General features: G+C 36.3%; 1 protein-coding gene across 5 annotated transcripts in view; it reads left to right on the forward strand.

The window, feature by feature from the left end:
• Positions 1-13780, forward strand: part of POLA1 (DNA polymerase alpha 1, catalytic subunit) — a 286920-nt gene that overhangs the window by 105245 nt on the left and 167895 nt on the right. For all 5 annotated transcript variants that reach the window (XM_014830262.3, XM_070502288.1, XM_070502286.1 and 2 more), the window contains exons 27-30: positions 5894-5926; positions 6686-6778; positions 8004-8209; positions 10019-10151. In XM_014830262.3, the coding sequence (XP_014685748.1) occupies positions 5894-5926; positions 6686-6778; positions 8004-8209; positions 10019-10151 (465 nt within the window). The remainder of the gene's footprint in view (positions 1-5893; positions 5927-6685; positions 6779-8003; positions 8210-10018; positions 10152-13780) is intronic.

Raw genomic sequence — 13780 nt, forward strand, 5'->3', positions numbered from 1 at the left:
TTTATGTACTGTAAATATATCCACCCACTTATATTAAGTGCATAAAGATGTATGTAGACAACTTGTGAGAGCTTACCTATTTCTACTTATCTTATAACCACATAGACCTCAAAAGCAACCTAGAAGATGGAAATATATTCTTGTAATGCTAATTATCTTTGTTGGATTTATTAGTGCTTCCTTTTCCTAATATTAAAGAAGTGAATGTGGTTGAGAGACAAAACAACCAGATATAAGGAAGAGATATTTCTACACGTCAAACTTGGATTCTAGATTTTTAGTTCTGGGAGGAATCCCAGCCTCTTCATTTTGTAAATAAGGATGCTAAGACCTAGAGAGGGAAACCAGCTTGTTCACTGATCACTTAGTCATTGGCAGTTTATACCAGTACTCAAATTTCAGACCCCTGACGTTTTTTTAAACTCGTTATTTGTATAATGTTTTATTTTTGCAAAGCATGTTTTCAACATACAGTTCTTTTTATTTCTATCTAGTTCAGGGAACTAGGTGGTAGTATTATCCCAATTTTAAAGAAGATAAAATGAAAGTTTAACAACAGTAAGGAGCCCAGCGTCACAGGAGTGTTAAGTGATGGAGACAGAAAGTAGGGTGCTTATTGAATCCAAAGCCCTTACTCCATGAGCATCTTATAGAGAAGACACACATATAAGAATACTAGGGAATAGGAAAATAAGAAAAAGGCAGTCTAATATAATGAGGATGAAATAACGTTCGCCAAGTGGGAGAACTAAGTAACACGAGTCCTGCTTGGAAACTGCTGAGATTGGAAATCAGGAAAGCTTAGATAATGGTTGGATTACCAAATATCATAATATTTATATTTCTTCTACTTTTCTCTTCCCTATCCTTCAAAACCATTCATTTTGCTACCCCATTATGCTAATGTATTTTTTAAAAAAACTTTCCAGTTTGTTTCTAATTTTCTGTCTTCAGTAACCGAAGAATCCTAAAGCCATTGAGATTTCAGTTGTCATTCTGTTCATGCATTATTTGTTTAGACTTTGACCTCATCCAACATTTTCTTAACTTGCAGGATTTCCATTGCATTTATTATCTGCATCACATACCAAAGTGGGTTTCTTGTTAGCAGACATCACTACAATAGACATATGCTTTTGGAATAGGAGCTTGAAATTATTTTTTAACTGTGGAAAGTTGGTGTTTTCTCTCTCTTATTTAGTATTAATAAGCACTGTTTTAGTCCGTAATAGCACCTAGAAACATCTTATAACCTTTGAGTGCATTGCAAGACACCAGTATTCTGTTCTAAAAAAAGTGAAGAGCCCAGCTTTATCCTGGCCTTGTTGGAAGAACTTGTAAATACACACCTCAGTAGCAGTTGCTCTTAGGTCGCTGCTGCTGTTAACCCTGGTGTAACAAACGTTCTCTTTCTGCTTAGTAAACTGCATCGTAGGTGTATTCCTGAACAAATAATTTTCTTTAGGAAACAGTTTTTTGAAATACACTTTATATTTCCTTCTTAGTCCCCACTGCCCCTCACCAGCCTTTGGAGTCTCCAATTGGGGTTAAAACACCTTTTCGTATTATTTTAATTATTGCTCTCCCCACCCCCACCCCTTTCCTGTTTCCCCCTCCTCTTTTCCCCCAACGGCACTGTTCTGCAAAGCCTGCAATGATTGATATGATGGCAGTGCTGTCATTCTTTTTAACCGAAAAAAAAGTCATTTTTGTTCTAGTTATTTTAATAGAGTCCCATTAAAGATGTATTGCTGACTGAAATATCGGCATGAAGGGCTCTCACTGAGCTGAGCCCAGGAATTAAGAAGTCAGGAAATCGGCTGCTGCATTGCAAGAGAGCCTTGTGTGACACCGAATCTCCTGATTGGGGAGATCATTACTGCTATTATGACTCGACTTGCGTAGGAATTTTAAATTCCATCTGAATGTCAGTAATAACCCTCTTAGCAAATTATCCTGAATAAAATCACGAAGGCATTTTATATAATAGGTGTTGAATTACTGGATAGATTTGCTAATTAAATACTCTTTGTTCTGCTGCAGTTGACATTACAGGGTAAGATCTTGAACAATTATTCTCAACAGCTGTACTTTGTTAAGGGAAAAATTAACCACAAAGTTTATTTTTTTACACTTGAAGTTGGCAGATTTTTGAAATGTGCTTGAAAAAATTCCATCATCCAATTGGTAATGAGTAGATAAATATGCAGGTGTTGCTGTGAAATCAGATAACTGCAGACTGCCGTATTAATGAATTTAGCAAGCCTTTATAGCCCTGTTTTCTAGCTGTTGGCACTTATAAAGTGATTTTCTGTTAGAATGGGTAGCTTTAATATCAGGGTTGTCACTTTGAAGTGAACTTATGAACGGTCATCTTGTAATCACTGTACCTTGTATCCTGTAGACCTTTCTGGATACCTGTGGCTTTTTTAAAAAGTGCATTTCCTTAATGGGGAAAATATCTGTAATGTATAAGTTTTTCGTTGTTGGCTTCCAGAACATTCATGTGGTGTGGGCTTTTTAACAAAGCAGTGAGACATAATGAAAAGAAAATGAAACATAAGGTCCAGCTTCTAGATCAAGCTCTTGACTAGCTTTATTACTTTGGGCAAAATTGCAGAGCCTAGTTTTCCTCATCTGTAAAATGGAGTATATAATACTGCCTACTCTTGAGGATTATTCATTCAACGTTCTACAAATATTCATTAATAGCTACAGTGTACCAGGCCCTCTGCTAGATATTAAGAATTTGATAGCCCACAGAGTATCTAACAGCTGTGCCTTCCCCAGTGAGCAGTTTGAATCGAGAGCAGCTTTGGGGTGATCCTGCTCATTAGTGCTTGGGTACCCATTAGTCTGGATTGGGCACTGTGGTACCCATCATCTAGAACTACTTAGTGAAGAAGGATGAGAGGTCAGGGTCAGCCTGCTTGTGAGTTGTCTCATAGAATGGGGTAAAGAGTTGATGAGCCGTGGTGAGGACCTTAAACCTGAGACAGAACATTTTCATCAGCTGCTGTTGAGGTCCACTGGAAAGATGGTGATTAAAACTATCCTCAGAAATTGGTACAACTTCTGTGGAGAGCTATTTGGCTATATTTATCAAAAATTTAAAAACATATGACCTTTGACCCAGTAAGTCCTCTTGTAGGAGTTTCTTATTACTGGTAGATTGGCCAATTACGTGCGTATAAGAATTATTTGTTGAAGTGCGGTTATAAAGGTAAAGATTAGAAACAACCTACATGTTCATTAATAGAGCACTAGTTAAATAAATCATGATCGATTCACACAGTGGAACATTATGTAGTCATTAAAAAAATAAGGTCGCCATTTATGTGTGGATATGGAATCTCTAAGATAAAGTATTAGGTGAAAAAAGTAGTTACAGTATAGTCTTTATGGTTTGCTTAGTTTTCTCCCATTTTTGTGCAAAACAGCCACCAAGAGGTTTCTGCCACCAAAGAGAAAATCGTTTTGGTAGCAGCCCTCAGATTGTGTATGGACATGGTCGTGAGGTGGTGGCAGCACAGAGCGGGCTGAGTGGTAGGTCTGGAAGGTGAACGTTGCCAGGTCACATTGGAGGTGCACTCTGGGATGACGTAGTAGGTTTGGTTCACAGTGTGAAAGAAGAGTAGAAGGAAGCGGTTGCTGCATGTGTGGAGTCGCAGTGAAAGGCTGACAGATTGCTCCTGAGGTATTTTACTTAGCAGGTAATGCTTACCTTGCGGAGTTGGGCGTTGTGGTGAGGAAAGCTAAGCCTAGCAGCGTGGAAGGGACAGAGGATGAAGAGAACTTGTGATAAGTAGTTCTGTCCTCACTGTGATTAACTTGACTTGGGTTGATCTTATTGCCCCTTTCCCAAAGGAATTGTCAGATATTCTCCCACATTGTATCTCCCTGTAATTTAGACATTAAAATATGAAGATGAAGTGGAGGAGAGTGAATGTTTTTTATGAGTTAACTGAATTTTAGAGTCTAGTAGAAAAGTAATTGGGATTCCTATGAGACCTGTCAGTCAACTATCCAACAGTTTTTTGAGTGCCTTTTACATATGAAGCCTGGAGTTAGGCACCGGCATGTGCTCTGACCGCCTGAAGCTTGTGGTGTAGTTGAGGAGGGGACAAACTGTCAACTAAAAGCTGTTTTCAGAATGGGATTACCATCATTATCTTAGTCCTGTGGTCCTTAACCCTGACTGCAATGTAAGTCATCTTGAGAGCTGTTTAAAAAAATTGCTGGGGCCAGGTATTGGTATTTTGTAAAAGATCACCAGGTGATTCCACTGTATAGCCACTATTAAAACTGCTGGTTAGCCTAAGTAGTATTCACCACTACCCACTACCTCCAGGGCAGGGCAAGGTCTTCCTTCCCCCAAGAACATAGGACAATGAATGCCTGAACAATACTGAGAGACAGTATTAAAGGGGAGGGGGCAATGGAAATGGAAAGTAAAGGGTATATGTAAAAGGTACTGTAAGGTATCTATACCATGGGGCCGTGCAGTATAAAGGACAAGAAAGACAAATGAGACCATGAGGTTTGAGCTTAGTTGACAAAGGAGGACTGTTGCAAGTAGGAAAAAGAAATATAAATGAAGTAAATCTTTTGTCTGGCCCATTGGAAAAGTAACTTCTGGTTTAGATTGATGCTTTGAAAGATGGGTGCTGGTAGAGAGGCAGTAGCATGGAGCGACTAAGGCCCCATGCTCTGGAGTACCTGGTTCATATCTTTGCTCTGTCCCATACTGGGACAAATGAATGACTTTCTTTTTGTTTTTTTTTGCATTTAACAAATAGGGGTATTAATAGTGGCTATCTCCTGGGGATCTTGGAGAATGAAATGAGAAAATGGGCGAGATGCTCATTGCACAGTATCTGGCCCATATGTTTTACACACACACATACATATACACATGTTTTATTACTATTTTTTTTGTTTTTTTGCTTTTTCTCCCCAAATCCCCCCAGAACATAGTTGTATATTTTAGTTGTGGGTCCTTCTAGTTGTGGCATGTGGGACACCACCTCAGCATGTCCTGATGAGCAGCGCCATGTCCGCGCCCAGGATCCAAACTGGTGAAACCCTAGGCTGCCGAAGCAGAGCTCACAAACCCAACCGGTTGGCCACGGGGCCGGCTCCTCGTTACTACTTTTTAAGAGGCCTTCATTTGTTAAACATTTGTTACTTCTGATCTGGTCCAAGATAACAGCTTTTTATCTATATCTCCATTATAACCTATATGTCTCTAGTCTTATAGCCATATAGGCCTGGGGACAGACCTATCTCCAGATATTACCTATGTATATGTTTGTCTTCATTCACTGAATGTTTGTTGGGCCCCACCGTTGTACTGGGCACTGCGCTAGCTCTAGGGAGTATAGTGAAGATTGATCTACTCTCTGTCTTCAAGAAATTTAGCCTAGAGAAGAAATTTAAATCCAGTGCATGTATATATATTTTCCTGCTTTTTAAGATCCTGAATACCATGAGTAAGAATTGCCAGATTTGAAATGCTCTGTCAAGCTTTTCTTTAGTCATGCAGTTATATTTAAATATTAGTAATGAGAATAGTTACCTTTTTGCCATGTTATAAAGGGATATTTTTATTATGCATGTTTATTGAAGATAGATCTTACATAGATCTGCTTAGTTAGATCTTATATAGATCTTTATGGTAAATCTGCTTACATGTCTCTGGCTAAGAATCAGCACAGAGGCAAACTTATTTTTAGATTATGTTGATGTTATTTTGAGAATTGTATTTAGAAAGCCATCAAGAGCTTTAAAAATATATGGAAATGACAGATCTTTGGGTTACCTATCTCTGTGCTTATATTTATGTTTTTGTAATTATGTAATGCATTAATCTGGACTTTTTTGTTTCATTTAGATTTTGATGCATACAAAAGAGATGGTACAGAAGGTAATGCTGAGCATTTTCATCATATAACGACTCTTAGATATCATACCTGGTGATGTTTTTGTATTCAAGGAAAATTGTAACCCAAACAGACTGGAAATGGCTTCTTAGGATGCCTAGTTTATGTTTATAATCCCTCCTAATGGATTATAGCTTTTTTATTTTAGTAACACTGATATGATCTAGCCACTGCTTGAAGCCTATATGTGAGTGTTTCAAGCAAATTAGTAACAGTGCTAATTAGCGTTTACTTCCAGGCCTTTATACTGTATGTGCTCTAGTGTTGTTTGTTATGATTGATTTTTTTGGCACTCTTCATATTCTACTAAATACTGTTTGAAACTGTTAAGAATTTAATATGGATTTGTGCCCCTGAATTTTCAAAACCCATTATGTTTCTGCTTCATAAATTGCCATGACCGCTAAGCTTGTGGTACACTGGGTAAATATGACCGCCGTCTCCTCCTTTATATTATTCAGTTCCACATTTTGTTTCAGTTGAAACCAGACACTTCCCCTGCCACTCCACTCTCTGTTTTAAGAAAATTAGGGAGATTTTCTTAATGTGGCAGTGCTTGCCTTTCTGGTTAATTGGGGCTTAATCTTTGTACATTCCTGACAATATGGATAAGAACAAACATAAGCTTTTGAGAACTCAGTGGAACCTATAATTTCTGAGGTATGGAAAATCTTGAGTTTCATTGTGTATAGTGGTCACTGTCTTTTTGTTTTTAATTTTTTATAATTTTTGCTTTTCATTAGATGAATCTTGAAGTAATTTATGGAGATACAGATTCAATTATGATAAACACCAATAGCACCAATCTGGAAGAAGTATTTAAATTGGGAAACAAGGTGAGATAATTTGATGAAATTATCTGTTTTCTGTACTTTTGTGAATTTTGTTTTTAACCTGAAACTTCATAAATTCATGTATATGTACATGTGTGTGCTTCTGAAAATAATGAACTTAGTACCTTCAATTCTTCATCCTCTTGTATATTTTTCAACCTCTACTCCAGTTGTTTGTTTTTAGGGCAAAATTTCAAAGGAAATGTGTTTTTCTTACATGATATATGTGTTTTACCTTTGAAAACAGTCTTAAGTGTGGTAAGTTTAAGATGTGATCACATTAATACTTATCACATTGTCATTCGTAAGGAGAAATGTGTCTCTAGTAGTATTCAGCTGCATTTTATACACTGATAGATATGGATAAATACATATATACTAATATATACATACATCTATAATTGTCACGGGAGTACTTAAAATCTATTTGGAAAGTCAAGAGGACGTTTAAAAATAATCATTTGTAGCCTCCTAATTGCAGTTCATAATTAGCAAGAGTTTCTTGAGCACTTGCTATGTTAAGATATTGTCCCAGTATACGAAAACTAAGATGTCATCTTACAAGCTAACAACTTCCTGCCTTTCCCCCCTGAAATGTGTGAAATTTGAACTATAGTCTTCACTTGAGAGCAAGTCTGGCATATTGTACTCATATTGGAGCTTGCCAAGCCGTGTATTTTCCCTAGAGGCAATGGTCTGTGCCTTGACTCTATCAATAAGGAGCAGGTAATTCTTCATTTATTTGTTCAGCATATAGGTATTTGCTTATATTCAAGGTGGTATGGGAGGTACAGGGAGATCTTAGACATTATTTCAATAGTCAAAGTTTTACTTATTTCTGGCCATATATCTACTTGTTCGACTATCTGATCTCTAATTCAGTAGTTTGAAAGTAAGTATATATGCATTTAGTTTTAGATTCAAAAAAGACTATTTCATAATTTTCATAAATTTCCTGGGGCTGACCCTGCCAATTCTGTTCTTTGGTTGAGTGGGATGATATGTTTGTATTATTGTCTCTTTGTTTATTTTTTTTGTCCCTGTACTTTTTCAATGTTTTTGCATCGTACTCAACATGATATTGTGTTCCGTTTAACCTGAGTAAATGCATTCTAATCTTGTGTGACTTCAAGTGCTGTTTAGATTAACTCTTGGGAATTTGTAGCACATTCATCTTCTCCCTGTTAGATGTTTGAGAAGCTAATATTAATGGTTGAAATTTTCACAGGTAAAAAGTGAAGTGAATAGGTTGTACAAACTGTTGGAAATAGACATCGATGGTGTTTTCAAGTCTTTGTTACTGCTGAAGAAAAAGAAATATGCTGCTCTGGTTGTTGAGCCAACGTCGGATGGGAATTACTTCACCAAACAGGAACTGAAAGGGTTAGATATAGTTAGAAGAGATTGGTGTGATCTTGCTAAAGACACTGGAAAGTAAGTTCAGCTTTCATTTTTGCTTTTGTTGTTTTTCTTTAAAAAATTCAAGCATTAATGATGTGGAGAACACCTGTGATTCTGCCAAGCACAAGGACACTGCTTTTTTGTTTTGTATTATTGCATATTAACAATTTTTACTTATTTGGAGTGGAATTTTACAGATAGATTAAAACGTTGAAAAAGCCAAACTTTCTCAGTAAGAGATGCTTGCTGTAAGGTACATCCTATGAGTTTTAACTCATGGTGAGGGTAAACCTTCATATTTTAGATCCTTACAGAGGTGGTTTCATTGATGCTGGCTAATTTTTCTTTTATTTTGTTTTAATGTTCTTATTAGAAAGTGTCTTGTGTTATGCTTCTGAATCTTCCTAGATCCTCTTTAGGAACATAATTGTTAAGGTGTCCCCGTGTTGTGGCTTAAAATGTTCTGGGATTCAAAGTGGACTGTGGAGTTAGACTTTGTTTCCCCCCATATCATTTGTGTGTAAAGATTCTTACTAATGTCAAGTTGGTTTAAGAGCTAGTTCTCAAATACCATAGGTACCTCAGAAATAACAAATGTCATGACTGACCCCCTCCAGCTTTCCATCCAAGACTGAAGATTGTGATAATAAGAACTGGGGTTTTTTTAAGGTCACATTAATTTATAAAGCATTCATTTAAAAAAAAATAAATCGTTAGGTATTTTATGTACCATCTTTCCAGATAGTCCTCCTTTGTAAACCTGACCAATTCTGAAAATAGAGTTTTTTCCTTAAAGCAAAATTTTAAATTAATTTTAAAATTACCAAATATCAGCATTTTTTACTTGTTTTCCAGTCCTCCTCTTGCTTTCAAGTTGGGAGATTGAGCAATTGTTGCTTCTGCAAGACTGCTCTTGATTAGGCAAAGTTGATCATCTGAGTATAGGTCACTGTTAGCCTTTTATGAAATGTAGTTTGAAATGCTTCATTGCCCCCAAACGTACCCGAAGATGAAACTACTTTGTATAGACTGTCGATTAGAGTGTTCTCTTCAGCTTTGTGTTTTCTAAGAAAAGATGCATCATAATAGAAGTAAATTTCTCTGAGTTAGAAATGTATTAGTAATTAAAGCTATACAAATGTTTTTGTCAGGGTTCTTTTTCTGACAAATTATAATGCAGCTGTCAAACCCTCGCTCTGCATTTTCTCAGAAATGGATAAAGTATTGGCTTCCTTATTCCTTTTCTTTTTCTTTTTTTCCTTTTTTTTGGGTCTGGTAGAATAACATGAATTTTTTGAGGGATAGCATAAGGTTGGAGAACGCAGAGCAATATAATGAAGCTGAAGAAAGAAAAGTTTGAAATCTTCAGTTTCTAAGAAATTTGCATAAAGAACTTTATATTTCTGCTTACCTAGCTAGTGATCATCTCAGGCGGAGATGATATCTTGATGATATCAGAGACAATATCTTGGTGCTTTATGAGGAAAATGAAATATTTGTCTTCTGATATTTTGAATTTATAGGTAGAATATAAGAACTTGTGAATTTTATAATTGCATAAACGTATATAGAACCCGTACCTTTCCCTGTCTGCATTTTGTATGAAGCATTAGTTGCCGCATTAAAAAAATGGTCTGTATGTTTAAAGGCAAACCGTTGGTAAACCTTTGGTAGAGTTAATGTTGAAAAACAAATAGTAATGGCATTTTGGACATTAACCCTCATGTTAGCTTTTAGTACAGCTCTTGTCCACATGTTAATCTAATGGCATTTATCTTCCTTTTTTCTCCTTTATTAATAAAGTATGATATTTAAAAAATCAATCCCTCTCTCTTTTTGCAGCTTTGTCATTGGCCAGATTCTTTCTGATCAAAGCCGGGACACTATAGTGGAAAACATTCAGAAGAGGTTAATAGAAATTGGAGAAAATGTGCTAAATGGCAGTGTCCCAGTGAGCCAGTTTGAAATTAACAAGGTAAATGTACCATTTATTGCTGAGCCCAGCTGCTGCCATGTGTTTTTCTCCTCCTTCAGATAGTTGAAGAACCACCTTATCCTTGCAATTGAAATAAATTCTAGCTGGTGATGAAAGCTGTTTAACAACTATCTCACAGACTGAACATTAGCATACCACTCCTCTTCCAGCCACTGGTACTGCCATGTCTGCCTCAGGGGCCTTCTCTCTCCATTCCTTACTTTAATTCCTGGAAGCCTTGCCAGAGCTTCTATGGAGTGATGTAGTTGATGTTTCAGGGACTAGAGAGTATTACCTTCTTCACAGTCTTCCTAAGTTATAGTTGTTTGAGGGGCAGGCCTGTAAGCTTTGGGGGGGGGGGCGGTGAGTGAGTGAGTGTGTGTGTGTTTGTGTAACTTCGCAGAAGGTGATCCGTAGAGATACTGTAAAAGGCTTTTCTGGATGTAGTTATTTGGAATTAAGATGATGATAGCACTTTCTGTATATTCAAAGCACTTGTGCTCTTTAAAAAGAAACTATATGTTACACTTTATGGATAGTCTTAGGTGTTAAAGTAGGGAATATTTTTTCTTACCTAATTTGAAAAATAAAATCTTGGTTTCCAAAGTGCTGTGTAATACAACATGTAAGTTTACAGGGTTTTTTTCCCATTTCAAAAGAGTACCCTTACATATTCAGAAGCTCATTTCTCAAATACCATTTTACCCTTTTTGTGATAAATAGATTTCGTTGTCAAACCTCATACGAAAAAGAATTTTAATGAAAAAGAATTTAATGATGACATTAAATGGAAGTTTTAGAATTAAAATTCATTCATAATACCCCATGCTAGTGTAATGCTTGTCACTTTTGTACATTTCCTTACTCTTGAAAACATTTTTACAGTGAAGCAATTACAATATATATCATTTTGAAATCTATTTTCAATTAACATAAACAGATTTTTCCACATTTTATATTACTTTAAAAATCGTGTTAATCTTATGTTTTGCTGATACATCTTTATTTAAAATTTTTGGTTATTTAAATTATTTTTGCTGTCGTAAATAACTGTATTGAATATCTTAGTTCATTTATCTTTTTGCTTTTGGATGAATTACTTTCTTAGTTTGGGTTCCTTGAAGTGAAATCTTTGAGTCAAAAGATATCTGTATGGTTCTTGCCAAATTGCTTTGCTAAAGGATGATACCAGTTGAAAATAACAGAATGTGTGTGCCAATTTCACCACAGATTTGCTTGTATTGGTGATATTTAAATAAAATATTGCTACCATAATGGATATGAAATGATACTTTGCTGGTAGATTTAATTTGCATTTCTTGGATTCCTAGAGAGAATGAATATTTTCTATGCATATCCTTACAATTTGTATTTATTCTTTGTTTCCGACACCTTGACAATGATGTCTTTAATGTCACAAAAGAAGACATTCATTTATAGATGAAAAGTACAAAAAAATTAGAAACAAATAGTATAAGAGGACATGCATCTTGGCACTAACTCTTCACTTTAAGTGATGCAGTGTATACTTATTGGCGTGGAGTCATTTGTGACATTTAGAAAGTGGTTTCCAGGGCCACCCTGGTGGCATAGTGGTTAAGTTTGGGTACTTTGCTTTGGTAGCCCGGGGTTCGCAGGTTTGGATCCTGGGCGCAGACCTAGCACCCTTGTCAAGCCGTGCTGTGGCAGCATCCCACATAAAATGGAGGAAGATTGGCACGGATGTTAGCCCAGTGACAATCTTCCTCAAGCAAAAAGAGGAAGATTGGGAACAGATGTTACCTCAGGGCAGTCTTCCTCACAAAGAAAAAAGAAAGTGGTTTCCTTTCAGATTTTGTTTTCTCTCTTTCTCAAAAATTTACATGACTTCAGTCTTCCTGTGATCAATTTTTGCATCGATCCTGCAGATTGTATCCCTGACACTGTCTACCTTCTTAGAAATCTGGGCCCTCTATTGCAAGGGATTCCGCCTGGAAGGCTAAGCCCCAACATGACTGCATTATTGGCAAAATAACACTGAGCACATGTCCTGTAGGATAGTGGGCCCAACCGTCATCTTCTCCTATGAATGATGACACAATATTACTAGTGTGCAAAGAAACCTAGAGTCATAGAAATACTGGCAATCTGTGATTTCTGGTGAACAGACTACAGTCTTGTTATTTTTAAGGTTTTTTATTGAAATTTTTAAACTTATACAGATGTGGAGAGAATACTATCGTGAATCCCTATGCATCCATCACTCAGCTTCAATCATTATCAACTTATAGTGACATATTAGTATTATTAATAACAATAATAGTTAATACTTAGTGTGATGGGGCTGTGCATATATTTTTCTGTAGCAGAACTGACACTGTGATTTACTGTCTTTATATTCTCCATTTCACTTGGCATAGTAGCTGGCAGATAATAGTTGTTCAGTGAGCATTAAAATAATTCGTTTGCATGTTTAATCATCCGTTCATCAAACATGGAGTACCTCTTATGTGTATACTCTGGGATGTAAAGTTTAATAAGCAAAGCATGGTTCATATTTGCAAGATACTAATAGTCTATCAAAGATATTTACTATCTCATATTCTTATACTTTCTTTATAAAGAAGAATTTCTGCAGTGTTGATGTAAGTACAGTAAATTTTGATGAAAGGACTATCTATATCATAGTTGTTCCTATGTCTGTTTACAGTAAGCTGTTTATATGTCATAGGTGATATATCCAGATTAACATTTGTCTGTATACTTATACTTTTTAAAACTTGTGGGCAATTCAGTTTTTACATTTTATTGCTTTCAAAAGAGAGTGGAATGGAAGAGTCTGTGTATGTGACTGGTTGTGGATGGTCTTACAACAAGGGGTCTGTGTGTGTGTGTATGTGTGTGTGAGTGTGAGATGCTGGTAGGGCTTGAAAATAGGAGGTTAGCCTAGGGTGGAGGTGTGAAGTGGTGAGATTTACCTTTCTGGAGATTTTAGCCCTTGTTGCCAAAAGCAACTGAAAAACACCACGTGTGATTTTCTGAACTGCTGCAATCTTGGCTTAAATATATTTCATAAAGTAGCACAAAATACTTCAAAGCTGATTTTTATAGCCCTGGCTAACTTGAGCCTAAACCACCAGGAAGCTTTTTTTTTTTTTAAATCAAGCTTTCTCAAACTAGCTTATAAAATCCCCAAATAGCCCCAATCTAATAATTGGAAAGTATGTCAGATGAAATTCAGAATTTCTTAACATTGCACCAAAGAATAGTCAATTGAAGAAGATAACGATTTTCTTAAGTAGAGTTATATTGATTAAGATTTCTATACGGCATTACCCATCCAAGTCAATCAAGACTTTGAATAATGCAGCTTTGAGGAGATTCACTACTTGGAGCGTTTCCTAGGTGCTCTCGTACGCTGAGTGTATGATCTGGAAAGTGTACATGGCATGGGCATGTGCAGCCATGTTTGAGTACCTGCTTTAGTCTGTTACAGCAGTTCTCACATTTCCTAGTCTCGGGCCACCTTCACACTCTTAAAATAATTGAGGGTTCCAAGAGCTTTCGTTTATGCAGTTTATGTTGATATTCACTGTGTTAGAAATTAAAACTGAAAATTTTTTTTTCCGAGGAAGATTAGCCGTGAGCTA

The sequence above is a fragment of the Equus asinus genome, chromosome X (genome assembly GCF_041296235.1).
Source record: "Equus asinus isolate D_3611 breed Donkey chromosome X, EquAss-T2T_v2, whole genome shotgun sequence".
Classification (NCBI taxonomy): domain Eukaryota; kingdom Metazoa; phylum Chordata; class Mammalia; order Perissodactyla; family Equidae; genus Equus; species Equus asinus.